Here is a 26,655-nt window from a genome sequence, read left to right as displayed (position 1 = left end):
TTATCGAGAATGTATTACATTGTGTTTGATTATTAAACTCGGCTGGTATATTGGTAATTGTACAAACTCGTTCATGATAAATAAAATGGTAATGTACTTCAAGGTGACTGCATACTAAGGCAACACCGTATCCACCTTCTCACCCTCCTTCAACACCAGATTCAGCACCACACCCACCACCGCAGCAATAATAAACGGCGTCTCAACAATCAGATTTATCCCCTGCTCAAACCCCTGTAAATGCACATTCGGTCCGCTATACGCCAACACAGAACTGAACCAGTTCGGGGAGACAATATCCATCATGCCGATTCCCAATGATGCAGTGAGAATAAACCTATTGCGTCGATTGAAATCCACCAGACCGAGGACGCGCGCACCAGCCACCACGATCGTGCTATACAGGAACACCTGCATTCCTCCGAGCACAGAAGGGGGCATGGATCCGAAGACAGCGCCGAATTTACCAAAGATGCCCATCAGAAGGAGGAAGGCAGAGGCACACCATCCTGCTCGTCGGCTCTGTATACATAAGTCAACACTGCGTCGGTAACAGAACATGGATGAATACGTACAGCGCATCCAGTCAACGAAATAACCCCATTATTTCCCGCCTGACTAACCATGGGGAGTCCAGTTCCTAACGCACTGATCAGACTTCCTAGTCCATCACATAAGATTCCACCCTGAATGCGACTATGAAACTCCCGTCCTTCGATATCCACGCGAGAAATCTCCGCCGTGGCCAGAATGTCCGGCATGCAGCTGACGGCTTCGCACACAAACATAATAAGTAGCGGGAGAACGAGTGCCCCGTCAACGGACAACGGGAAGGTGTGTACCCATAGAAATGTTCCCACGGGTGCAGCTTCAATTTCGCCGCGAGACCAGTAGCCTGTTGCGCCGGAAATGGCACAGCCAACTGCTAGGCCTAGGATGACAGAGGCGGATTTCATGAGTGGGGAGCCAACGAACTCGACAATTATGATGGTCGCGAAGACGCTGAAGCCGAGGCCGATTAATTTGGGATCGCCCCTAGAATTATTAGCATTTTACATGAAATAGATGGGTGGAAAATACCATGGCAGTGGCCTTGGAGCATCCACATTAGGACAGAGGGCATAATACCCAGTCCCACCATCACAGTTTGAGCTCCCACCCCAGTTCTCCATCCCACTTGAGATAAGGTATACTCCAACCAGGAGCAGGAGACTTCCCGTGACTACCTTGGGGAAGATGCGATTCAGCACCTTTGGAGGTACTAGGGACATGAGGATCTGTATCCAGACCGTACACAAACAGGTACCTAGCACAGCACCCCATGCTTCGGGACACGGGAGACGCGATCCATTCTCGTCTGTCGGGCATGAGCCGTTATTGTACCTGGTGTCTGCGTAGTTCATGGCAACAGCGATGACATCGAATGTGGGACCGACTACGGATAGCAGTCCTGTGCCAATGTATAATGGTGATTTGAAGAGGTGTACCCGAGTTACCTGCAATGCTGTGGCGATGCCGGTAGTGATGAATGCTGCAGAGACGAGGTACTGCGATTGTACGGAATTCAGATAGAAGGCACCACTTGCGAGGGCCAAAGGAGGAGAAACCACCGAACCGATCATGGTTAGGGCATGTTGCAGGCCCAGGATGATGGTTAGTAAGATTGGAACCTCGTCATTGAGGCCATAGAATGGTGGTTCGGCGCCTTTGTAGCGCTTATTAAGAGGGTAAATATTGGGTGTAATCAGGTACATGTAGTCCTGCAATGCGTTAGTAGAGCCACAGTATGGTTCACAAGCACATACATAATCACCGATCCAGCCATCTCTACTAGTCAGATAGTGTTTCCAGTATCCCCACTTTGATGAAGCGTGGAGAACTTCCCCAGTTGTGTGGGACGGGGACTCTTCAGTGGAGATAGGGCTAGATTTGGACTCCATAGCGGATCTAGATGAGAAGAATAGCGGTCCTTTCAATTGATCCAGCAGATCTAGCTCATCTTGTATGATTTTTCTATATCTCCCCGATAACGGTGATATCAGATAACGATAAGCCATGCATGCAGGTATCGACATCGGCAAATGGCTAGCTCCTCGGCCGAGGGCTGCTTATCGTGATCGACAGTGTTGAATGTCTCCACCAGAGCTACAAGAGGTCCCTCCACTCTTCTTCTGTCCGTTCCAACATCGTTTACATTCAAGATGACCTCAACACCTCCCAAGGAAACACTATTCACCCACGCCACAATCATAACCATCAACCCCGACCGTACCATAATCCGCAATGGGTACCTCCTCGTGCGCGACACCCGCATCGCCGCTATCGGGGCATCTCCCGTCCCCGCCGACCTTCTCACTCCAGACATAACCACCATCGACTGCACCGGCAAGATCATCCTCCCAGGACTGATAAACATCCATGCGCATCTAGTACAGTCTCTACTACGCGGACTGGCCGAAGACCTCCCTCTCCACAACTGGCTCTGCGACGCAATCTGGCCCCTCGAGGCATCCTACGCAGACAAAGATGGCTACCATGCTGCGCGGCTCACCATCGCAGAGATGCTCAAGACGGGCACGACATGTTTCTTAGACCCAATGGTGACCTACCGAGCGGGATGGGAGAGTGTCTGTGATGCTGTGGGGGAGATGGGGATTAGAGGGTGCTTGGTAAAGATACCTAACCTTTCCACTCCATTATGTTCCAAGAATAATATTAACAAGTCACTGTTGTGATAGGGCAAACTGATCAAGTTCCCCGAAACTAACCGCCAACTATCCATCACCGACCCACGCGACCAGGACCTCCTCGCCATGTCTATTCCCGGTCTGCTCTCCGCCCACGAAGCCCACCACGGCACACACAACAACCGACTGCACGTGTGGGCCGCGGCTGGAACTCCCAGGGGCGCACCAGCTTCATTATACCGCGAGCTAGGAGAAACATGTGCATCGCACGGCATCTCACTAACCATGCACTGTGCCGAAGCACCCAAAGACCGAGAGATCTACCATGATGTATACGGGTGCAGCGCGATGGAATTCATCCGGGATACGGAACTCTGCCCTAACCGTCAAGATAAGCAGAGGAAAATTCACAACCTCGTGCTAGCACATATGGTCAATCTGGACCTTGAAACAGATTTACCACTTCTAAGTGCAACGTACACATCGGTAGCGCATAACCCGAGCTCGAATTTGAAACTAGCATCTGGGGTGGCGCCGATACCATCGATGTTGGGGTATGAGCACGGGATTAATGTGGGGCTAGGGACAGATGGCGCGCCGTGTTCGAATCACTACGATATGTTCCAGGAGATGCATTTAGCGGCGATTCTACATAAGGGGGTTTGTCGCGATGCGAGGGTGGTCGGGGCGGAGACGGTGCTGGAAATGGCGACGATTAATGGAGCTAAGGCGCTGGGGCTGGAAGATGAGATTGGGAGTTTGGAGGTGGGAAAGAAGGCGGATCTGGTGATCGTGGATCCGTATGGCAAGGGAGGGGTGGGCGCTGCGCCGTGGCATTGGGAGGATGAGGATGGGGCGAGTGTTGTTACCACGGTGGTTCACGGATGTACGGGGAGGGATGTAGATTTGACTATGGTTGATGGGGAGATTTTGGTTCTGGGTGGGAAGTTGGTGTGTGGGCTTGAGGGGGAGATTATTTCGCAGGCGCAGAGGGCCAGTCGGGGGGTAAGGGCAAGGTGTAGGAGCAGGATGGGGTCGGAATCATGATATTTTAGGTGTCTATATTTCAAGTCACATATATGAAAAGAGGGTTTTGCCTCACTTACGTGGGTCATCATTGAAGAAGACCACCTGCACGGTCACATCGTCTCTCACTCGCCGAGAAGCCGGAAAGCTAAAAGCAAGCCGACCAGCTATCATCTCATGATGATTGCCCCCAAGAGAATTGCGCACCAAATGCACAGCAGCATTGTCATCCTGGACTGCTGTCCGTTCCTCCACAAATTGCCAATCCACTTCATCCCAAAACTGGCTGAAATCAAACCGCTCAGGAGACTCCAACCTGCTGCTCTTCTCACCTACCGCTGCTCCCTCCAACCACCTCCCTACCAAATCAACAGCCTGCTGGCTAGACATCATATCCCACAGCCCATCGGTGGCCATAATCAGAAACGCCGACTCTTCAGCCCCAATCCTAGTACTAGTAACCACCGGCTCAGCCGTCAAATACGGCGGCGTGCGAACCGGATACCTGGGTGTCAACGGCGCCGGACCATAGAACCTCTTCTGCACATCATTCTGGAACTCCAACGGCCATTTCCACTGACAATCGCCAAACGCACGCGAGACAGCCAGACCCAATACCCGGCCACCCTTGACCACCTCATCTTCACCAGGATGTTCCGCATGAAGCCTGGCAATCTCATCTTCATTCTTACCAGTCTGATCCACAGACAAAGGGACAGCCTCCCACCCCCCATCTGCCCGTTTCCTCGCCAACACCGCGCGTGAATCACCAGTACATGCAACATGCAGCATGCGCGATGCAGGATCATACAACGACAGCAAAGCACACGATCCCGCATACGCAGGGGCAAGTCTCTTGACCTTCTCCGCCAACGGCATCTCACTCTCCGACAACTCCATCGCCCCCTTAACAATCGAATCATCAAGACTCACAAACCCATCCATGATCGCCCGATGGACCGCCTCTTCACCCACATCACCTCCAGCGGAACCCAACAACCCCAATCGGTCCCGCACAACCCCCACCAATCTCTCCCTTAACACCTCAGCCATCTGCCCGCCCAAATGCCCATCAAACACTCCCCACGCGATCCACTGCCCCTGCCCCTGCCCATTACTATCACCCTTACCACCCCACGGCGCCTCAAACCTCCCATGCACAAACCGGTCCTCGCAGGGGTCATTAGATCCCACCTGCACACCATCATATCTGCTCACGCCGGGGACATTCCTCACGGGAAAGGAGTACGCATCGCGCGATATCAGCCGCGTGACTTCTTCCACCGAGAGACCTGTCTCGACCACCGCTTCTTGTGTAGGTGGTGGGTGGGGAAGATACGGTGCATCATTAGCTGTATCTGCATTGTCATTGTTGTGGCTAGTAGTAGCAGTACTCCTATCACTACTAGTGTTGGTGTTGATGTTGGTGCTGAGCCACCATAATGCAGGCGCACTAATCGCACTAACTAGCGCGATGGTTCTTATCGTATTAGATGATGGTGTGGATGTAGATGTGGATGCGCCTTTAGTCGAGTAGTAGGAATGGGTCCAGTTCCGTGGGACTAATAAGTAGGAGTGTTGGTGGTGACGGATAGGTGATGATGTTGTGGGCACGCGTCGTACTACTACTTTTAGTAGACGCGTTCGCGCCCCACCCAATGAGGAGGTGAACATGGGCGGCACTAAAGCACTACCGAGAGAGATAATTGGGGGTCTGTGGAGGGAGCAACTAGGGTAGGATCATTAATTAGTACTTTGTGTGGTCTCAGTTGAGGAGTAATGATATACACCACATACCTGCTGGAATTATTTGTCGGTCAATTAACAAATCAGGTAGTTATTAGTTACATTGGCTGAGTTGGGGAATTTGAGTGTCGGGGGGACATTCCAGGGATGGTCACGTGCTATTATGCTTGCTGGGTGGTTCTATTCTTAGGTGTCTTGGAGGATGGTGAATACACAGTAGTGGTGTTTGAGAACATTATTAGTCTCTGCAAAGCATCAAGTCAAACAGGCATTTGCATACAGAATATTACTACGATACTACACCCCTCTATTAGCAGGCCCGTTCACCGCTGCCATTCCTCTCGCTCCCGTAGCCTCAATCCATTACTCTGGTCTTGCAAACAATTTATCCCAACACTCCCAGGGTATCCATCCAATAAAACAGACACATTACATACACCTCACGGTCTCACTTGCATGTACTTCCGCTGCACATTAGGCCGTCGCCTCCTGCGATTTTGTGACGGTCTCGGAGGTCTCTGCGTGGCGGGTTTCAATCTTTGATTCCACATCCACTTGGCCGTGCTCCAACTGCTCCACTTGCCGGGTCTTCATCTTGGTCTTCCAGGCCGGTGTTCCAATGTACTTGATGCCGTTGGGATCCTCAAACATCGCTTCCGTCTCTTCGAGCGTCTTTCCTGCTGTCTCCGGGAAAAGGAACAACACGTGCAAGAACATCGCAGTGTTGAACACCCCAAACATGATGTAGGTCTTCCAGCGGATGTTCTCAAAGGCCGTCGGTGTAAACAGTCCCAATGCAGTGTTAAACGCCCAGTTACCTGAGGTCGACAAGGCCACTCCCTTACCACGCAACCGGAGCGGATACAACTCAGGGGGATAGGTCCAAGACACAGGACCCCAGGTAGGCGCATACGACGCGACGAAGAGGTATGTGCAAGCAATCAAACCTTTGGCCGGAGCGCCGTGAAGACGCATTGACTCGGCCGCAACACCGTTGATGCCCCCAGGCACCACAGTACCATGAACCGCCATGATCGCACCGTTGGCATACATCAAGATGGCCATGAGAGCTGCGCCAACCAGCAATGGCATGCGACGCCCCCACTTGTCCATCCAGATTAGAGCCGGCAGGGTCATAAACACATTAATAATGTATTGAATGGAGGAAGCAAGGAGGGTGGAGTCACCGGTGTACCCAGCCATGGAGAAGAGGTAGGTGATGTAGTACACTGTCAAAGTAAACCCCTCATTAGTTCACTGTCCCAATAAGGGAATGGACGGGAACAGGAAGACATACTCATCACATTCATGCCGGTCAGCTGAGACCAGATCTGCATGAAAAGACCGATCATCGTACGATTGATCATCCTCGGCTTGAACAAGTCAAGATAAGTGACATCTTTGAACTGACGTTCTAGCTCACACATATCCCGGATATCCTGCAGCTCTAGCGCAACGAAAGGATGGCTGAGATCACCTTTGGCGTGGACGAGAGCCAAGACCCGGTGGCAGTCCTCCCAACGATCCTTGCGCGCCAACCAGCGAGGAGACTCGGGCAGAACCAGCATGCCAAGGAAAAGGAAAACAGCCGGCAGCATCTGCAGACCCCAGGGGACCCGCCAAGAAGCAGTGCTGTAGTTGTAGGACTTCTGTCCCCCGATGAAGGAGCAGCCGTACGAGATACTGTCACCATTAGTTCAGCCCCACGATTGATCCTAACGGGGTTTTCTCACTAAAACATGATGAGGATACCCCATGTAATGGCCCATTGCTGCATGCCTACAAACCGACCGCGCTTGGAGGGTGGCGAAAGCTCACTGATGTAGACGGGGACCTGAGCAGATTCTATGCCCACAGCGAGACCGTTGATGACCCGCCCAACAACGAGCATGCCAATGTTCTGCGACGCACACATAATGGTGGAACCAATCAGCCTGGATGTCGTGGCAGCGTTAGCAACCATCATCACGAGCCTCGGGTCTTGACCTACCAAACGATACAGCCGACCATGATGGATGTCTTGCGTCCAATGCGGTCGGAAAGCGGACCGGAAATCAAGGCACCCAGCCACGATCCAGCTGCCATGGCGGCCGTGATGCCACCTTGGTTGAGGGATGTGGGACCGGAACAGTCATCATCGTCAGTAAAGGGGGGTCCCTTAGGGCCCTGGTTGAAATAGCATAGATAGGAATTTTCGCTCAGCTGAGCGGACATGGAGGAGATATCAAAGCCAAACAAGCCGCCGCCGACGACGGCGACGCTCGCAATCACGTAGATGTTGCCGATCAACATGATTGCGGCTGTTGATCAACAACGAGGCTTGGCTGCTCCGGGAAAAGAAGGGGAAAGAGAGAGTCGCACCGCTGGGAAGAGTGGTGGTAGCTTAATATATACTACCGACTCATCCATGCGTCAGCCGCGAGTCATCTCCGGGGGTAAAGAGCGAACCCCGCATCATGGGCGGAAAATTGTCTGGTCAGAGCTGCGTCTAGAGTTGGGAATTGGACCAATCGTGCCACCGGTCAGGAAGGTACCGTTGTATGTGGTCGGGCCACCCATCACCCCAGCCAGCCCATCGGCGTGTCTCGTGGCGGAAGTAACGAATCGATGATTGGAGGGCGAAGTCCAGTGATGATCCGACGAACCTAGCTTAAGGCATGAAAGGGATCAAGATCCCCGTCCACGCACGGCTTGAAACCCTCTGTGGGAAGACAGAAAGGTTTAGCGGCAGGTTGGGCTAATTTGCGAGGACCAACCCTGGAGGGGAGTTGATGGGTGTCAGCAGGGATCGATGGAAGGATTCGCGAGAAAGTATGAGAACCTGAACGGACGAGTGAAAGCCACGGCTTGGTCTCTCCCTGATAGCTCCACTTGGATCACCACTCAAGATCCCACTGGAGGAGAATGGGCGCCAGTAAGATACGCCAAGGGTCAGCCACATGGAAGAAGCTTGTTGACGGTGATGTCGGAGGAGGCGCAAGGACCCGAGCAGCGCAGAGGGAGGCCAGGCCAAGCGGCAAGCAACCTGGCTAAGGTGAAGCTTTTTCTTTCATTGTCTCCAACGACCGATGCATGGCGCCCTGGAACCATAGCAGAGGTGGATGATGAAAGCTGTAGATGAAGGGGAAACGCGGGCAGAAGCAGGGAATCTCCTAATCTTCCCCGCATCTCGGGGAACCCCAGAAGTTTACCTGCCAACTAGTGCCCATGACGGTAATTTACACTGGCGTCACCCAGATTTCTGTATGGTCTTGTCACGAGCCGGACTGGTGCCACCTCAACGCCCCTCCCGGATCCGCTGATTTATGAGTTCCTGCAGCAGTTGAGCATCTACTACTCCCTCTTCCTAGATAGATACTGTGTTCCCTACTGCGGCTCCTCGCTGGGTTTCTACTGGTAAAGTCGTGCAACCCACATTTCAGGCTGACGTACACGCTGTTCAACAACACAGAACAGGTCTCATGGTGCAGCATCTTAGTAAGTATATGTATGGTCAGGATAGAGAGAGAACCATCTATCCAACATCTCTCCAAAACCCACCCCATCAGCTAAAAAAGTAAGTGCTGACAATGGTGGCTGGGAAACAGCAACGTCAAACAGCACCACTTTTCATCTATTTCTCTGTCAATGAACCAATGTAACTTGACTATGCTGTGTTAGTTTGTCATTGAATGGACCATTGTTGAATGTAAGCGCTGTGGATGCCTTTTACCGGTTACGTACATCGCTCCCCGTAACAATACAGCCTGTTACATCTATGTGTAAGACTGGGGACGGTCGACAGCTATAGCTCAAGCCCCGGAAATTAGTTCGCGTGCACCGTCTGACACAACCAAAGAATTAAGATCAGCAAGAATGATACCAATTATGACTCGGACATGACCTGTCCGATGACTAAAAATTGAAACCCCCGTGGCACAGACCTGAAGCGTCCAATGCTGAACCCTCGGTGTCTCATTATGCCGTGGGATCCGACTCCAGCTCATCGCATGAGGTAGGATTCAAGTCTTGGCATATCACAAGATCGGATTTATCAGCGAATGGCACTTGGTTTTCTTGTGGCTAAATGCCCGATGCTTGGCTAGTCTGCGCAGGAATTGAAGTCGTGATTGCACCACTTGACAGCCAAGACATATCCTCGCCAGACGTCGAACTCCCTTTTCGGGAAAATTCCCGATGTCATGGCATCTTGCTGCTACCACGTGTTGCGCGCCAGAGGCACATTTACCACGTTGGTCGGAAAGCGCTCCGAAGGCAGGTTCCATGTTCATGTCTGATTCGTTCTTGGAATCCAACCAGTTCTGTGCCTGCAAGTTGGCCTGGTTGGGAGGGTGCTGCGTCTTTTGGTGTGATAAGATCGTTAAGGCTGGGCGAATGGTCCCCTAACTATAGCTTGATGTCTCCGGCACACTTAAGGTGTCTTTTACTGCTTCAGGGGTTATTTCAGGTTGCCTGGAAAGCATAGCAGTGCAGTATCGAAAATGGGCACATTTACCTGTATGTATTGTCCTCATCATGAGTCTTCCCCTTCCTAGCGATCAAGTAGATGGTACTTTTAGCTTCGTAGTCTGTGACATGCTATGCTGAGTAGTTGTGACCTTTTAGTCTTACCGTACATTGGTACCATACACTGTCACGTTCATAGATCGACATCACGGGACCACGAGAAATACGAACTTCTACTCACCACCTCACCTTCCCCATCATTGAGTCTCGTCGAAGTAAGAATTATCAGATTGATCTATCACAGCGCTTCTATTCGTATGCAAATTAATATCAAACTATATGTACCCAACCATGCTATTTTTGAACAAAAACATCATCAATTCGTCGACGAAGAATTGGTCCTCTTGGAAGCCGCATCATACAAACCCTGGATATCATCCTTCCACTGGGTCTCGTTCACCCGCTTGACGCGCCGATCGTATGTCATCAATCCATTCACCTCACCCTCAACATCAACCGTTTGGGTCCATACACCAACACTGCAAGCGTACAGGCGGACCTGGTCCTGCAGCTCAGACAGCAGAAGGTGGCTGCGGTAATTCCAAGCATCCACATCCGTGTCAATCTCATATGTTTCGTTGATGCTGTTGATCGCTTCTTGGTTGTTCCAAAGGCTGTGGCTGATTAGTCTCATTCCTGCAGCTAGAGTCCGACTTGTCAACTTACTGCTCGATCGAGACGTTGTTCCCAAGTCCTCCAAACTCTCCTTGGATGCCAATCCGGTTCGAGTCATACGGGCTGGAGTCGATAGAATAGAACGGAGTGCCGCACTGGGGGTTCGCATAGTGGTGGTTATCCTGAATTGGTTAATCTAGATTTTCGAGATCACTGCGGGTGTGGCTTACGCTAAAGTCGCCGGCGCCGTGGTCATGCCAGCCAGATGTCGCATCAACCAGTCGAGTGGGGTCAAGCTGCTTCACAATCGACGTCAAGTTGAACTCGGGATAGTAGCTGGTGATCTGGCCCCATCCTTCGTTATAAATCACCTATGCAGACATAAAGGTCAGTCATGAACGGCGCAACTCATTCGAGTGTTACTTACCCAGGCAAAGATACTAGGATAGCTCTTGAGCTGATTAACCAGCACCTCCAGTTGCCTTCCGAATTCATTTTGCTGGTCCGCGTCGGGCAATATAGTTACAGACACGCCGTTGGCATCAACTGTGGTCTCCAGCGGCCGAAGCGATGGCATATCCTGAATAACCAGGAGACCCATTTCGTCACATGCACGGTACCAGAGCGCTGGCTCAACTTTGATCTGGTACATAATTAGCCCTGCTCGGAATCGCGGAGTTGCTTGACTTACATGCTTGCGAACCATATTGAAGCCCATGTCTTTGAGGAACTTCAGGTCATAGACCATCGCTTCACGGTTTGGGGGAGTGTAAAGCCCATCTGGCCAGTATCCTTGGTCAAGTGTACCAAAAATGAAGCTGAAGTTTCCGTTCAACAGTGGCCGGACAACACCATCCACAGTACCCTTCGAGATTGTGCGGAAGCCAGTGTAACTCGAGATCTTATCTTGTCCCAGGGTGACTGTCACGTTGTACAGATTGGGCGAGTCCGGAGACCAAAGCTTGGGATCGGAAACATTGAACAGAAGAGGCTGATCGGATAAGCCGCTGGCAGAACCGACCACGTCGTCACCATCAAACACGGAGATATTCACTGTCGTGCCATTGCCTGTGATACTGTGCACGGTGGCATTGACTACATTATTCTGTTAACGGCAAAAGTCAAGCAGGCAAAAACATGGGGAATTTACACACCTTGGCCGTGCATGTCAGCGGTAAGGTCAAGTTGCGTCACATAGTTTGCCGGGGCAGTTTCGATCCAGACGCTCTGCCAAATACCACTGCAGGGAGTGTAGAAGATATGCGACGGGATCAGTCGCTGCTTGCCGATAGGGATGACATAGCCATCGCTATCGGTCGGGTCATGCACGAAAACAAGCCTGTTGCGATTAGCCTAAAGTTTTCGTACGGTTGATATTCAATTACTAACATTTCGTTAGACGCCGAAGTGTCGACATATTGGGTGATGTCGATGGTGAATTCAAAATAACCACCGCGGTTAAAACCCGCCTGCTTTCCGTTGATAAAAACGGTAGCTTCATAATCTACAGCTCCGAAATTGAGGAGAACGCTCTCTCCACTCCAGGAATCCGGAACTGTGAAGTTGGTCCTGAACCAAGAATAAAGCGTGTTCGTTCCCTGAATACCTGCCTGGAATTAGCAAAGCTTTGACATCTCAAATAAAGAGCGTACTAACCAGATAGTCCACTTTCGAGGCACGAGGGGATCAGGACCTCTTGAGCGAGATCTTGACCGAAAGGCGGGTATTGGCTGTCATTCAGGCTGGAAGCACTCTGATACTGCCAGATACCGTTCAAGTTCTGCCACTGACTCCTCGCCATTTGTGGACGGGGGTACTCAGGCCATGGATTTGTCCCGACATCCTCCGTCCAAGGAGTGTCCAACGGCGGCTGCTTCTGAGCATACTGTGTGGTCGTTCGAGCAGCGTGTTGGTGTACATCACCGACGCTTCTTGCAAGAGAGCAAGTCAGGAAAAAGGAGAGGTAGGCAAGAGTCCCATACATGTTGGCGTCAATGGGGACTACAAATTGTCAAGGTGAACTTCAGAATTTGCAACAGCCGGAAAGACAGGAAGTAAGATTATTTATATTTTCATCCTGCTCACGGCCCACCAACTGCCGGAGGCAAAGACAGATGGATGGAATGCCGGCCAGCATTTTGATCCAAAGTTTGAACAGCGCAATTCTCTGGACGCCGCCATGGCTCGTCGGCCCACAAATGCAGGCATAAGGGCCATGGCAGCCCTATAGACTGTGATGGAGGGGCCGCCGCCCAGAGGTAGGAAGACATGAGACGACTGTGATCCACCGACGTCCGCTTGGCACATTAGTGGTGCATGAGTGCTCCGTTTGGCGGGAATGGAGATACATCGGCGCTACTGGATTGCCACTTGCCAAATTTGAGCAACGATCGAGGATCAAATCTCCACGTTCACCTCATTACTAAGTTCAGGTACTCAAAAATCTCTCCGGTTCTCTCGGGAAGTCCCAGAGGCAAAACAGATCTTGCATGGGAAAAATGAAAACCCCTGGCTTCTGACTCAGCATAAGGCCCAATCAGCGCACCGCCCTGGAATGCAACCATTGGAACCACAGAGGATGAAAAGATCGCATTGTTCGGAAAACCAATAGGAACAACGGGCTTCTAAGAATCCAAGATTCGGCACTTTGTGTTCAAACTCTGATCTTTCATTTTCCCCTTTTTCAGAACATGGTCCGGTGCCTGAACCTTGGAACCGGTGGTAGTAATCTATAGCGCCCATACGCATATCTGCCGAGCCCGGCAATGTCACGATGGATGCGACTTCACCTTCATACGAGCCTTATCATACCCAGGGCACATTATTGACCCCGCATATGTTTTGTATGCTGCCTAAGAGCTCGACTCGGCGTTTATCAGCAACAAATCAAGGACGGAGGCATAATGCGGGGTTGCGTCAGCCAAGTCATGGGTCATGCGTTGTAGCGCTTATCGCGCATCGTGATTTGACGGCGGTCGCGCTGCTGTCAGCCCTGCCAAGGGTGTTTTGATATAGTGCCTTTCCTCGGTAGCATGACCAGCACATCCATGGACATGGTGTTGAGACTTGAATTGGACGTCTGGGGTGACATTTGTCGCGAGTTCTTTACCACGGAACAGTAGCCTGACATATGTACGTCTATCCTAGATTGATGCTAGTCGCCGTTGGCTCCACTCGGCCGTGATCAGCGGCAGCTGGGTTGACAGAGCGTGGCCGAGATTCGCCGAATTTCCGGGGCCTCCGGGCATTCTCCATCCACTGTGGAGTACTGCACAAGTCTGTTCGGACGAGTGCCCAACGACAAGACATTGCTGTAACCGAGACTGTTGAATGGTCGTTCCAGAGTGTATGACAAGACCTTGGCTGATTTTAGCGTACATGTTTCAGCTGAGCATAGCCACTCAATGCCTTGTCCTGGGGTCTGTGCTCTTCCATGGCATCCTGACCGGGTCCATATTATGGCTGTGCCACATGCAAAAGCCACATTTCAGGTGCTGCACTGGCTGTTCAGATCATGTGAAGTGGGTCCCTGACCTCCACGAACATAGTAACCTGAAAATGTTTTGTAGAAAGTTTGAATCCTACCTATCCTGGGCCTGACCAGCTACCCCTTGAAGTGTTTCACTATTGTTATTGTATTAAACCAATGTCAGCGTCTACATACTACGCTATGTGTGGGAATTGGTAAATCAACATCATTTCCATGCAGCCCGCTACTCATGAATAGAATCATAGTGGTCCTAACTTTGCAGGTGTTCCACTAATCAAAGTGATATGTATTCCGAAAAACACTGTCATAATTTCAAATTACCAATGCATAAGAAAACGTACGGCAATTATAGCATACAAAACTTTGAGTGAACAGTAACAGACATGGGAGTAATGACTGCAAGGACAGATTGCTGGTCTAAATTATATCACTTCTCCCACCGGCTAACCCGAGAATAAGGCTGCCAACTCGACACCGGTCCAAGCGGGTTACCCGAGCTTGTCCCGGGATGATGAGCACCAATTGACAAGTCACTCCTCATTGCCTTTTCCTTTTTCACTGCGCGCAATTCATCTGAGCACCATGACATGAGGTCAGGCGATGCTGCCCGTGAGACAGCTTGACGTCCCGGTTGTTGAGGGGAGTCATTGAAGAACGGAGTAGTCTTGTTCTCTCTCTCTTCCCCTTCCGGTAGTATCTTCGAAATTCCTGGGGTCTCGTTCAAGTAACCGCTATTGCTCTGCTCCGCAGGAGACACCATCATGGACTCATATATATAGAACATTACAGGCACGCTGTAATCTGTCCGATAAATATCCTTGAGCCTTGAGTTGAGCATCCTTAACTTATCCCACATTACTATCCCATACTTATATGTTCCGAGATTCTTCCTAAATGTCGCACGGCATGTTCGATCGCTTAAACTAGAAAGGCACGCCTGTGCCAGATTGACGTTAGATACGGGAGAGCTTCCGCTCCCATGAAAGCTCGCCAATTACTTCATTCATCAATGTATTGCAGAATGTCCATGATATCGGGAGTCTACCCTCCCAGGCTGGCAGATATACGTGAGAGTAACTTGGATCGAGTGCTCGACGAGCCAGTAACAGCATGGAAGCTTGATGACAGTCCTAGAAGAGCCGAAGATGGATCAGACCATGTAAGAGCGCAAAATGAATACCAGGAAGCTTACTGTAGCGTGTCTCACATGCTTTTTTGACCACTGTCTGGACCATTCATTATGGGTTCGAAGAGAATCAATGCGCCAGAAATTGCGAAGCGTGTTCTCACCAACTAACAGCCAGTTAGAGCCAAAATCAGACTGATACTGCTGGGAGTGTACAACTTACTTTTGATATTACGAAAGTAAGTGCTCACGATGAAGAGCTGCTTCAGGTCAATCGAATTTGACGATACGCTATCAGCCGTATACGTCACTAGGTATTTGAAATGACGGATTCCACTGATGTACTCATAGTGCTTCGGCCTAGCGAAGCGATTCAGGGATGCTTGCCGTATAACCAGGTGAGCGTAGAATGATCGGGCTATGCGGGCCCAATCATTTCGTGACAAGGGAATGCAAACCTCTGTCTCTCCGAACGAGTTGTGGAACTCTTCCAAAGCCTTCTTGCTGTAATCGTCTATGAAAAAGGAGAGATGTCTGTGGACGAAGAGTAATTCCTTCATTTCAGATAGGTCCCAACTCCAATCGCGGAGCGTCTCCGTGGGATTCCCCAATCGCTTTTCAATCAGCTTGTGGTATTCAATCAAATCCCCGTGCGGGGAATTGGCGATATCTAGGGTTAGAATGGCATATGGTAGTATCTCGGGCGTGATGATAGTATACAGGCATGATTTCAGCACAGATGCCTCATACCCCTTGTAAGCCAGATAGAACGGCCGGCAGCTGCGAATAGCAGAGAGTAGCGAGTCGATATCAAGGTAACCGAGGATGATCTGGCGAGTTTCGAGCGATAGAAAATGAATTGAAGACATTTTATAGCAGCGTCTCGAAATTCTGTGCGAGATGTTACTTAACAGTAAGGTATAGATGGACTGATTGGTGAGAATGCATGCGAGTGCTTTTGATGAAGAGCAGGGATTGTTCTTTAAGGGAGTACATATATAGGCTCAACAACAACTGTCTTACTTACGGATGACACTAAGGGATTGTGTCTCACTTGATAACCATGAGCTATCAGTCAATGTAGTATGTTGTTCGTTTCACGGATTTCTCCATTAGATGGGATAATATGAGTTGGTTCTCTATAAAAGACGGGTTTTGTCTCTCGTCACCCAACAATGGCTTCTTAGTGCTTGGATAGAACAAAGAATTCACGTATGACTATTTTAGTACTATACTTCAGTCAGCTTCTAGCAATTGTTGTTGCTTTTCAGTCCTCGGTAGTTCCCATATTGGCAGAATTTGTCTTTGATGGGGAGGGGGTCTGTATCTTGTATGTTGTTTTCTATGAAGTGCAGCTGATGGTAGTATGAGGCATTACAGTGGCGATAACACGGGTAAGAGGCGAGATAGTAGTCTGCAGAAGTGTTTCAATTAGGTTATATATTAAGTTACCCTAAGGAGTACTGCTGTGACTTTTACAGATTTCGAAATGCTAAGAAATTGAGGATGATATGGAACTACCTGTCCTTAGCACCGATATATATATATACCTCCCAGTGCTAGGAGACGAATATCGTGGAGGCACCTTCTAGAATGTGAATTTTGCTTCTTAATATCTTAGGGTGTATCTTTCGATGGCATCTGACAATACTGACTTGACAAAGACAAGATACAGTCATACCAAGAAACATGATGCTTTGTGTCTTTTTCGATACCAATTCCTTGCTCCTCACGTGACTCTTTCCACGAAGGGTTCAAGTGGATCCTCAGGACCAGAAAGTGGATATTTGGGCCCGAGTCCAGACAGTCAAAGCCGAATTCTTTCCCTTCCATTGTGGGTTTCCCAGCGTGGTGCGGTCAGCCCACTTCTGCCCACTCTCAACAAAGCCCCAAGACCCTACATCGGGAACCCTGCGCTCGCTAGTCCCAAAGAGGTGCCCTGTCTGGCCCGCTATTCGCCAGATTGGCCCAGACGGTGGTCGATGCCTAGCCGATTTGGCTTAGTGCCTGAGCCCTTGCCCAGACTCTGGCCCCACTCTGAGGTCCCTGACGAACCAATGGAGTCAATATTTCAGACCCTGTCAGATGCTGATTGGGGGAAGAGGCGGCTGCTGTGCGGTCTGTGATGGGCCAGTGGGTGGGGAGTCACCAGCCTAAATGGGCAAAACGGCAAACATTCGTTCAGTGAACAGCCAACTTAGTATTACTTAGTACTAAGTCCCTCCCCCCCTGCCGCAGCCCGTGACCCCCACCGACTACGCAAATCAAGAATTGCCGGCGAGATTCAAACGTCGATCGTCATCCTCGCGGCCTCTTCTCGCCGTTCCTCTCTTTCCTCACTCCGCCGCCTGCTTCTCCCCCTCCTCCTCCTCATCCTCCTCCCCCCTTCTTCCTTTCCTTCTTTCGCTTTCCCCCCCTCTCAATCACCTACATCGCGTTCGTCACGTCGTTAGGAAGGTTATCGGCAACTTCCACCATGTCCTTTCCGTTTGTCTGTCGCATCACCCATCTCCAGAGATGAACCCGTTCCGTGGCCCCGTCGACTTCCCTCCATGAGCCATCCCTTGGGCGATGACACAGCATCCGGTCCGCCTCCGACACCGCCGTTTGCCCCCAAAGGAGCATGCCCCTCAAGCATGTTCGGGGGCCTGGAAAAGAGTCTGTCCGATGTCCGGCTGTATATCTCCCGTAAGTCTAACCTTGCCCATCGCCATGTTCCTCTACTGGCGATCTACACGTCTTCCAGCAGGACTGACCCCAGTTTCATGCCTTTAGAGCATCTTGGCCTCATCCGCGCCAGCCTGCATAATGGAAAACCCACTGCTTCGGGAGGATGGCGGCCCGTTGCCCTGCGTCCCCAATATCTCTCTTGGATTGCGGCGATCATGTTTGCGATGCTGATCACGCTCGAGATACTTCGCCGGTATAGCGATCAATATGGAGGTCTATACTTTTTTCCAGACACCGATACCGTGTCTGACGCCCAGTCGTTCGCCTACAACTATCTTCCCATTATTGCTGCCCTCATTCTTGTCACCCTGTGGACCTTCATCGATTATGATGTTCTGCGCCTCGAGCCATACTTCCAGATTTCTCGCCCGGAGGGAGCGCCGGCATCGGTTCTCTTCATCAACTACAACTTCGGCCAGTCCTTTCTTACGCCGCTCACCTCGGCCAAACGAGGCCATTGGGTTGTATTGCTCGTGTCTCTCGCTACCCTGCTCATCCGCGTGCTCCTCCCGGCTCTGCAGAGCACCCTTCTCGAACTCCGTGAAATTACCGTCGTGAGCAACGAGAACATCAAGACTTGGCCCCAGCTGCTGGACCTACATACCCAGGCTGTATGGATCAAGGCGCAGAAAAGCAATGACACCCTGGCTCTGGACTCCGTTCTCACTGCTCGTGACAATCTGCATAGCTCTCAGTCCTCCAGCTACGCAGTAGCACCCGTCGAAATTAGCATGGAAGACCGGCGGGAAAGTACGGTTTGGACGCTCAATCAAACCATCTACTGGTCTCAAATGGAGTGTCGCAACATTGTAGCACATGACCACCTATCTGTCTCCATCAATGACACATCGAGCGATCCACCCATTCTCTCGTGGGACGTATCGGGCGTGCAGCTGCAGGATATCCCCGGGACGAACGAGACATGCACATTAGATTTTCACTACAGCAATATTTTCTTTCCGACAACCGATTACTTGCAGGTTCGGTACTGGGAGCCCGTGTGGAACAATCGGTCGCAACCTGTATACAGCCGTAGAAAGGCTTTTACCACTCATGGCTGCGATGATCCCTATGATTTATATGGAGTCGTCCTCTCGGTCAATGCCACGGTGGCCGGAGCTAATAGCATCAGTCAGTTGGGCTCCGAGTTCACTTCATCTGCCGGCATCTTTGGCTGCAAGGTTGAATATCGACAGGCGGAGGCCAAGGTCTCCATGCATGCTAACAGCTCAATTACAAACATCTATGGATACGCCGATACCGAACGGGAGTTGGGAACAGACCAGCTCAATATCGACGCTTTCCAGGATCTCCTGGCTCAGCGAGCACCATATACGGGCGACATGTTGTTTATTGAATTAAACGAGACTACTGGCGATACTACAGTCACAGAGCTGCCCGTGATTAGCCAGGACCTGGGCGACCTCGAGCCTCTTCTGGTACTGGATGCATCGACCGTCATGACGACGGACGAATTCGAGAGCAAGGTCAAACGAAGTGTAGCGGAGACGTTCGTGCTTACAATGAGTCGGCTCTTCAACCCCGACCAGAATTCGACCAATGTACCAGCCCAACGGGAGTCTACGCAAGTCGCCATCGCAGTCGTGTCGTTCGCCTCGTTGTTTTCTGAGGTGATCTTGGCGATCGCCATCTGTCTCACCATATCTCTCCTCTACTTTTACGGAACACGCCCCAACATCCTGCAGAGTGACCCGAGCTCTATTGGTGCCATGTGTAGCATGTTGACTGATGTCTTCACACCTTACAACATCCTTGCGAATCCTCAGCCCGAATTTCACCAATTCTCGACGCGGCAACTACGTCAAGTCTTGCGAAACTGTTGGCTTCGATGGCAACAGGGACCGACTGGACCCCGACTCGAGATCATAACTGCAGACGGTCAGTCCATATACTCCAAGCCCTGTGGACTTCAAGCTAACTATAGCAGGTTCCCCGGTCACTCTCAGCGAGCAACTACGGACACGTGTCGACCCAATGCCGCATTTCTTGGTAATACCCATTTTCATCATCGAATTTCTTCTCCTCGCTGCCGTCATCGCTGTGATGGGAGTGACGGCAGCCACACTTGCCCACGACGGGAGTTTTCAACATCTCTCCCAGTCCAGTTCCAGTTTACTGCAGGCCATAACCTCCTTTCTCCCATCTGTTGTCGCATCTTCCGTGGCGGCTCTATGCAACTCGATCCTTCGCAACATCAGCATTCTGGAGCCGTGGGTCCACCTTCAGCGCGGCATGGTGGCCGCTCAAACGTCGCTGTCTATGAATTATGCGTCACAAAATCCTTGGTCGATCTTAAGAAAAGCCGTCCGGAATCGGCATACCCTTCTAAGCCTCGTCTCACTTGCTTGCATCGCCAACATCCTGCTGACTGTTGTTGCCGGTGGTCTGTTCACGCAGAGACTGACGGAGTCCTATCTGCCGTCAACATCTCTTTACGTCAATTACAGCAACTCCCATTTTCTACGGACAGACTTCGCTCCGGACTTCACGGAGTTCGATCTGATCCAGAACAGCGCCACTAGCGGTGTACCATTATTGCCATGGATGTCTGCGAACCATTCATTTGCTCCGATCAAGAACACCGACTCGGACCCTGACCTGATGTACGGGGCGACCACGCTCGGAATCGGTAGTGATCTGGACTGCAAAACCTTGGAGACATCCCAGAACTTGAGAGAAGACGGCCAGGATACCTTTTTTGTCTATCGACCGTCCCGTGATGTCAGTCGGCAATGTAGGGTTAACATGACGTCGCTAGTACGCCCCAGCGACGCTATTGCCCTCTCCATCCACTTTCTTTCCCCGGTGGCGGACACGGACACCGATTTGTGTCAGATGTCGACGGTGCTGGTGGTTGGACGGTGGAATTATACCTCGGAGTCACCTTTCACCGATGACAACACCATTGCGCTCCAATGTGAACCACATGTGCAACTTCAAAATTTCTCCGTGACCTTTGACCGTCGGGGTCAGATATCCGACATAGACCCGATTCCTGGTACGGAAACCACGTCAGGAACCATGTATGAAAATGCGACGATGGCTCTAGGCCAATTTAACAAGGTCTTTGCCGCCATCCCTCAGAGCTTCGTGGGGGAGGAACCAGGGCGGAACCGGTCTTATGTTTCCTCATATGACTGGGCAGGGTTTCTCGTGGCCCGTCTCTATCGGCAGCACGAGAAGATTGTTCCGCTCAACGCCTTGGAATTGATGACACAGTCGCAGGTTGTGTATCAGTGGGTGTGGAGCACCTACTTCACGATCTGGCGAAACATGTATCTGGTGCCTTTGGATGAGGTGGTGTCGGCCGGTAATGCCACGGAGATCTCCAATACGTGGACCATGGTCCCGTCGGTGCCCTCGCTGGCCATGGCGCTGGTGATCATTGCGCTAGACACGCTGGTCGTGTTAGTCGTCTTCGGCACCCGACGCGGTCGTTTTCGCGGCCCCCGGATGCCACGATCCATTGGAGCGATCATTCCCTGGGTTGCGCACAGCCGCATGTTGAGTGATTTTCGCAACACCTATTCTTGGACCAATGAGCAGCGGCGAGAGCATCTGACTCGGCTGGACAAGCGATATGGGTTTCGGATGTTCCTACAGGCGGATGGGCGGTGGCGGTATGCTGTCGACGAAGAGGCGGTTGGGCTGGTTGACAAACCACCAGATGGAGGAACTGACGCGGCGAAAGGGCCGGAAGTGATCGAGATGCAGCCCATTGGAGAACCGAGAATTGAGCCTGGGCCCGATCATCATGAGTGATGCGATATGATTACGGATGTACTATTATACCACAAAAATTTGGCGAACGGGATAGACCGGGGTGGTTCGGAGTTTTGCATCATATGTACATATATCTGAAAGAAACTTTGACTTTACCCTATTTATGCAGCATCTTACTGGGTTCAACAGCCCTCTTCAACTTTCCCGACGAGTTCGGACTTGTTCCGAGCGGGGAAGCACCCCCGCATTTGTTATAGCTTGGCTCTACTACCACTATCACTACTATTACTCCTCTTACCTGTCTGTCAGTCAGTCCAGTCTCTAATTCAGTTTATTTTCAATCATTTGTTGCTCATGGCCAGCCAGGTTGATGTCCTTCTCTATGGGCTGGGAGCGTATGCAGTCTCCTCCAATTCTCTGCCCGGCGATGATACTAACTGGCTCGCAGCATTGGCTCCTTCTACGCCTTCATTTTGCATCGTAGTAACAAAGTTCGTCTGACTGTGGTCGCTCGGTCCAACTACGCAGCCGTTAAGGAGAATGTGAGTCATATTAATGTATTTTGAACGAATTCTGGCCGACTCACAGCCAAACAGGGCATCCTTCTGAAAAGTGCAAACCACGGCGAGCATCGATTCTATCCAGACCACGGTAACTGCTCCCTCACGCAGTCACAACCAGCATCATCAACTAACCCGATCGCGAAGTGGTCCGCTCGCCTTCAGAACTCACCCACCCAGTCGACTATGCTGTCTGCACCAACAAGGCCATTGACCCAGCCAGCGCCGTCCATTCGCTAGCACCGGCAATTGGCAAGGACACCACAATCGTGATTATCCAGAACGGCGTGGGAAACGAAGAGCCATTCCGCGAGGTCTACCCATCCTGCAGTATCATCTCCTGCGTTGTATGTCTATTTCCCAATCCTCAACGTCCGCAACAGCCAACCCCACTGACCTCACCCAGACATGGGTCGGAGCATCCCAGCCCACCCCAGGCACCGTCATCCACACCACATCCGAAGACACCGAACTCGGCCTTTACCCGAACCCCAACGTTTCAGATGCAGTGGAGGCTGAACGCCTCAACACCTTCACTGGCCTTCTCGCCGCAGGTCAGACTCGTCACACGGTGCACGACAACATCCAACCCACCCGCTGGTCCAAAGTCATCTGGAACTGCGCTTGGAACACCCTGACGACCCTGACCGCTTTGGACACGCAAGCATTCTTGCAATCCTCTGCTGATGCCATTCCCTTCACGCGACGACTCATGAGCGAGGCCGTGGCCGTGGCTCGTGCTGCGGGTGTCCCTCTCCCGGATGATCTGATTGACACTCAATTGGCACGCATTCAAGGTCTGGGGGCAGTCCGAACGAGTATGCAGATCGACCGGGAGAATAACCGGCCGATGGAGATTGAGGTGATTGTGGGTACGCCGGTGCGTAAGGGGCGTGAGTTGGGCGTTCCTACGCCGGTGTTGGAGACACTGTATGTACTGTTGCGGGCTGTTGATGGGGAGATGCGTCGGGTGCAGAAGATTTGAGAGATGAACTCTTCGGTAGTCTGTGGGTAGAGCTAGACGAGTAAATTCCTACAAAGTAGAGGTGTCTCATGGCTATAGTTGATGTCTACGCCTACCTTTCCAGATCTCCTTCTCAACAGAGTATTTAGTATACATTCATGCTCTCCCTATCATTTCCAAGTGGAATTTCAACCCAGTCATTCCATTCATCTGGGATACGTTTCACTACTTATAATCTTACAATTCACTCTCCAAATTAGACTTCTCGTATTCACACTACGTCTAGTAGTCATATGAAGCTCCCTTCTCCTCCGCTCACGTCTGCTTTCCCTTTCATTGTACTCGGCCATCAAAGAATATTCTGTTAGATCCAAAAGACCAGACAATATGAATTGTCTCAGAAGAATATTAGTTCAATATTATACTACACTTGTACTTCATATATCTTTTCCTCAAAATCCTTAACTGTCCGGAGAACAGTTGAAGAATGTGTCTACGAACGTTACAGCCAGCACACAGTCGAGAATAGAACTAACTTGATTGTTCTGTGCTCGGCACTTATCAACCAGCCACTGTGCTTCCTTTCCATGATCCGCTGCGCATATAACTGATCTTCTACAAAGGGGGCCAGTCATCAAACAATCCTATGACATAATCTAGCTCTCTTTTGATTATGATGGGAAGTCAATATTATTGAAATCTATTTTTTTGCAGCTGGAACAAGTCCATTGGTTGAATTATATCCTAGAAGTGACCGTATCACAGTATACCAGGTACAAACCTGACGGATATCGAAGGCCATGATCAAGCTTATATTGCTACCTGAACGGGCGATACCTGTTTCGTTTGAATCGCTGTCCACACTGCTACTCGGCAGCCTCTCTGTCACCTTGCAGATAACGAGGACCCTCAAAGTGACACAAAGAGACATGCTAGATCTTAAAGACCCAGTGGTCTACGAGCACCACAGTAACCGACACTCGGCGGACCCCACGCTCGGCAACATGCAGTTCAGCCTGGCGCAGCAGTTTTTCCGCCATGATCTCCGGTTGTACTTCTACATCTGCTTTTCGGCACTGAAGTGGCTTCAGGGTACAACATATGCTTATTCCAAGCCATGACAATTGGTAGAATTTAGCAATTAGCTAATGATTACAAGAGCAGAATTATGATAGAGACTGTCCCAGGACACAGAGATACTCGAGGCAACGAAGAATCCAAGCAAAGGGCAGTGGGAGTAGAGATAACAAACGAAGAGCAGAGACTGTCAACGGAGAGGATATTGTCTACTGATCTGCTATAGTAGCTGACCATTTTGATGGGAATGTTTCCAGCGAGCAACAAGTAGCGGTTGTGGGTATTGTGCCATAAGAAGTAGCGTAAAACGAGGTCGTGATGATGAACTATTCTTATTAATGTCAGATCTGAGTAACTGATACAATGTCTACTTTGACTTCTTTGTTTAGCAGATCAAAAATACATATTCATCCTATGTGGACTATTGTCGTCTGGCTTTAGTAGTCTAAATCAATATAGATAACTTCCTTCGATTCTGCCTATAATCATACCGAGGAACCCAGGGTGTTGGAACTGAAATCATTGATGGCTCATGAGACGTTTCGAGCAGCGGGTTGTTGTTTCATTCAGGCATTAGACTGATTGTATGAGTTTAGTCCTTCAGCTATTCGTGTTGTTCTTCAAAGAAAACATATTCCACATCGGTGTTTCCTCCCTTAACCCAGCGCCCAATCTTTAACAGAGAGATATTGACCTGGAATCAATCACGATCTTTCCTCCTTGATTTTTTCCATGACCATAGACTTAGTCTCTGTCTTAACAAAGACGACATCCGGTTCGATATCCCGCTTCACAGTTACCAATTTAGAAGGAGAGACGGGTGCATCCTTATCATCCAACTTGGTCTTCTTAGCCGGACGCTTAAAATACATGCAAGCGATATCAGGCTGTCGCTTCTGGGGGGTACTAGACGGAGTAGTAGTTGAGGTCGACTTGTCACCCGAGCTGCCAGCAGTGCTCTTGGTGGGACTGGAGTTGTTCGCCTGACGCTTGAGCTTTGTTATCTGCTGTTCAATCGCACAGGCAGTACAGTCTGTCTGGATAAGCTTTTGTATAGATATGGTTTTATACTAGGGTGGGTTTAAGGTACCGCTGCCCATGTGGGTGGCAAGTCGTTCGTAATCTAGCTTGAGATTCCCACGCATCTGCTCCAATACACCGACCAAGAGCTTTCATTTGTCAGTTGTGTCTGTCATAGATTGTGTATGTGTAGGTTCTGCTCGCTTACTTTGGCGTTGGCTTCGTTGGTCCAGTACATTGTCTGATGAGTTTGTGTGGTGAGAGGTAGAAGGTGTTGGTAATTAGCTTAGAAGATGGGATTATGTGACGACTTTGGTGTGTTAGATGGGAATAGAAGGGGGTAACAGCTCAATTATAACAAGTATTGCACCTCGTGATAAGAATGTTGTCATCAGTGAATGCTCAGTGTTGTGAATGTTGGTCCGAGTGGTATGCAAAAGGCAAGGCTGGTCGCAGTATTGCTTTGGAGGGCCTAGTCGGGCATCTCTATACAGAAGATAAAACATACGAGAGGTAAGCATGCTGTAGATCGTCATGATATGCATATGGCACTTACGTCTTGGTGATATTTGCATGGATGGTGAGATGATAAGCATCAACAGTGCCTGGATGCCAATCATTGATGCCCCTTTCACCAGGCATACATTTGAACACGTTGACCCGATCAGGAAAGGCTCCTGTTCTCGCGGTCGCTTACACCGCCTACTACTATAGTTCGCGTATCTTGCAGAATACTCACCGCCTCTAAAGCCTGTCATGCCTTAGGCAAAAGTTGTGGTCGAAATTACAGGCAGCGTCAGGAACACTGTGCTTCGGTAAAAATTCCCTAGTCTACATATCCGCCTTGCTCATTCCTCGACAGACAAAAGACTGAAATTAATTCAAAAATACGAATTGAACATCCTGGCTAAGACTGCACCTACTGCTATCCGCGACCGTGCGACCGCAGTCATGTGATTATTTCTATGATTACATGATGCTGGCAAAAGGTCTCAAAGCACGTGAGAAGCTGCAAAGGTCACTTGACCGTTTGTGAGCAGTTAAGAGAACCCCATGTCCTTACACGTGACGGTAAGCACCACCATTGCGAACAAGTAGAGTCTTTCGACCCTTTCGTTATACGTAGTCCATAAGAAGCTGAAGACCCTCACTAGATAGGCAAGAAATCCAAAGAATATTTGATCTATGTGCCAATGCCGGTGGTTCCTTGATTAGCCACCTAAAAGATAATACTGTTTGTATTGGTAATTATACACTCACGAAGGGGCAGATGACACTACTCAACGGCACGTGACTGGCAAGACCATTTATAGCAGGTTAAAGGCAACCAAAATAATCAAAGATACTTGGTATTTTCTCGTATT

General features: G+C 50.4%; 11 protein-coding genes across 11 annotated transcripts; 4 read left to right on the top strand and 7 right to left on the bottom strand.

The window, feature by feature from the left end:
• Nucleotides 1-114: 114 nt before the first annotated feature.
• On the bottom strand, nucleotides 115-1,940 carry AKAW2_21560S (uncharacterized protein; the record flags this gene model as incomplete). Its single annotated transcript, XM_041686397.1, has 4 exons — nucleotides 115-522; nucleotides 576-1,035; nucleotides 1,081-1,760; nucleotides 1,806-1,940. The coding sequence occupies 4 exons, from the start codon at nucleotides 1,938-1,940 to the stop codon at nucleotides 115-117; spliced, it is 1,683 nt and encodes a 560-aa protein (XP_041540386.1).
• A 261-nt stretch (nucleotides 1,941-2,201) lies between these two features.
• Nucleotides 2,202-3,734, top strand: AKAW2_21559A (amidohydrolase; the record flags this gene model as incomplete). The annotated part of the gene is made up of 2 exons (XM_041686396.1): nucleotides 2,202-2,669; nucleotides 2,739-3,734. 2 exons carry the CDS (start codon nucleotides 2,202-2,204, stop codon nucleotides 3,732-3,734), a joined length of 1,464 nt encoding a protein of 487 aa, XP_041540385.1.
• Nucleotides 3,735-3,785: 51 nt separating this feature from the next.
• AKAW2_21558S (PP2C family serine/threonine-protein phosphatase) lies at nucleotides 3,786-5,387 on the bottom strand (the record flags this gene model as incomplete). Its single annotated transcript, XM_041686395.1, has 1 exon — nucleotides 3,786-5,387. One exon carries the CDS (start codon nucleotides 5,385-5,387, stop codon nucleotides 3,786-3,788), a length of 1,602 nt encoding a protein of 533 aa, XP_041540384.1.
• Nucleotides 5,388-5,933: 546 nt separating this feature from the next.
• AKAW2_21557S (sugar porter family MFS transporter) lies at nucleotides 5,934-7,751 on the bottom strand (the record flags this gene model as incomplete). Its single annotated transcript, XM_041686394.1, has 4 exons — nucleotides 5,934-6,688; nucleotides 6,757-7,142; nucleotides 7,193-7,393; nucleotides 7,450-7,751. 4 exons carry the CDS (start codon nucleotides 7,749-7,751, stop codon nucleotides 5,934-5,936), a joined length of 1,644 nt encoding a protein of 547 aa, XP_041540383.1.
• Nucleotides 7,752-10,281: 2,530 nt separating this feature from the next.
• Nucleotides 10,282-12,564, bottom strand: AKAW2_21556S (putative hydrolase; the record flags this gene model as incomplete). Its single annotated transcript, XM_041686393.1, has 8 exons — nucleotides 10,282-10,579; nucleotides 10,632-10,762; nucleotides 10,811-10,951; nucleotides 11,008-11,223; nucleotides 11,272-11,675; nucleotides 11,735-11,919; nucleotides 11,970-12,186; nucleotides 12,237-12,564. The coding sequence occupies 8 exons, from the start codon at nucleotides 12,562-12,564 to the stop codon at nucleotides 10,282-10,284; spliced, it is 1,920 nt and encodes a 639-aa protein (XP_041540382.1).
• A 2,799-nt stretch (nucleotides 12,565-15,363) lies between these two features.
• Nucleotides 15,364-16,065, bottom strand: AKAW2_21555S (uncharacterized protein; the record flags this gene model as incomplete). Its single annotated transcript, XM_041686392.1, has 1 exon — nucleotides 15,364-16,065. The coding sequence occupies one exon, from the start codon at nucleotides 16,063-16,065 to the stop codon at nucleotides 15,364-15,366; it is 702 nt and encodes a 233-aa protein (XP_041540381.1).
• Nucleotides 16,066-17,748: 1,683 nt separating this feature from the next.
• On the top strand, nucleotides 17,749-21,709 carry AKAW2_21554A (DUF3433 domain-containing protein; the record flags this gene model as incomplete). Its single annotated transcript, XM_041686391.1, has 3 exons — nucleotides 17,749-17,884; nucleotides 17,972-19,825; nucleotides 19,875-21,709. 3 exons carry the CDS (start codon nucleotides 17,749-17,751, stop codon nucleotides 21,707-21,709), a joined length of 3,825 nt encoding a protein of 1,274 aa, XP_041540380.1.
• A 315-nt stretch (nucleotides 21,710-22,024) lies between these two features.
• Nucleotides 22,025-23,215, top strand: AKAW2_21553A (ketopantoate reductase family protein; the record flags this gene model as incomplete). Its single annotated transcript, XM_041686389.1, has 5 exons — nucleotides 22,025-22,065; nucleotides 22,119-22,212; nucleotides 22,267-22,321; nucleotides 22,378-22,577; nucleotides 22,637-23,215. 5 exons carry the CDS (start codon nucleotides 22,025-22,027, stop codon nucleotides 23,213-23,215), a joined length of 969 nt encoding a protein of 322 aa, XP_041540379.1.
• A 779-nt stretch (nucleotides 23,216-23,994) lies between these two features.
• On the top strand, nucleotides 23,995-24,315 carry AKAW2_21552A (uncharacterized protein; the record flags this gene model as incomplete). The annotated part of the gene is made up of 1 exon (XM_041686388.1): nucleotides 23,995-24,315. One exon carries the CDS (start codon nucleotides 23,995-23,997, stop codon nucleotides 24,313-24,315), a length of 321 nt encoding a protein of 106 aa, XP_041540378.1.
• Nucleotides 24,316-24,975: 660 nt separating this feature from the next.
• Nucleotides 24,976-25,529, bottom strand: AKAW2_21551S (uncharacterized protein; the record flags this gene model as incomplete). The annotated part of the gene is made up of 3 exons (XM_041686387.1): nucleotides 24,976-25,304; nucleotides 25,362-25,440; nucleotides 25,500-25,529. The coding sequence occupies 3 exons, from the start codon at nucleotides 25,527-25,529 to the stop codon at nucleotides 24,976-24,978; spliced, it is 438 nt and encodes a 145-aa protein (XP_041540377.1).
• Nucleotides 25,530-25,590: 61 nt separating this feature from the next.
• Nucleotides 25,591-25,933, bottom strand: AKAW2_21550S (uncharacterized protein; the record flags this gene model as incomplete). The annotated part of the gene is made up of 3 exons (XM_041686386.1): nucleotides 25,591-25,601; nucleotides 25,662-25,777; nucleotides 25,848-25,933. The coding sequence occupies 3 exons, from the start codon at nucleotides 25,931-25,933 to the stop codon at nucleotides 25,591-25,593; spliced, it is 213 nt and encodes a 70-aa protein (XP_041540376.1).
• Nucleotides 25,934-26,655: the final 722 nt, after the last annotated feature.

This window comes from Aspergillus luchuensis, chromosome 2 (genome assembly GCF_016861625.1).
Source record: "Aspergillus luchuensis IFO 4308 DNA, chromosome 2, nearly complete sequence".
NCBI classification, from domain to species: Eukaryota; Fungi; Ascomycota; class Eurotiomycetes; order Eurotiales; family Aspergillaceae; genus Aspergillus; species Aspergillus luchuensis.
Note: the sequence above shows the minus strand (reverse complement) of the source record. Positions and strands in the feature narration are given on the sequence as shown.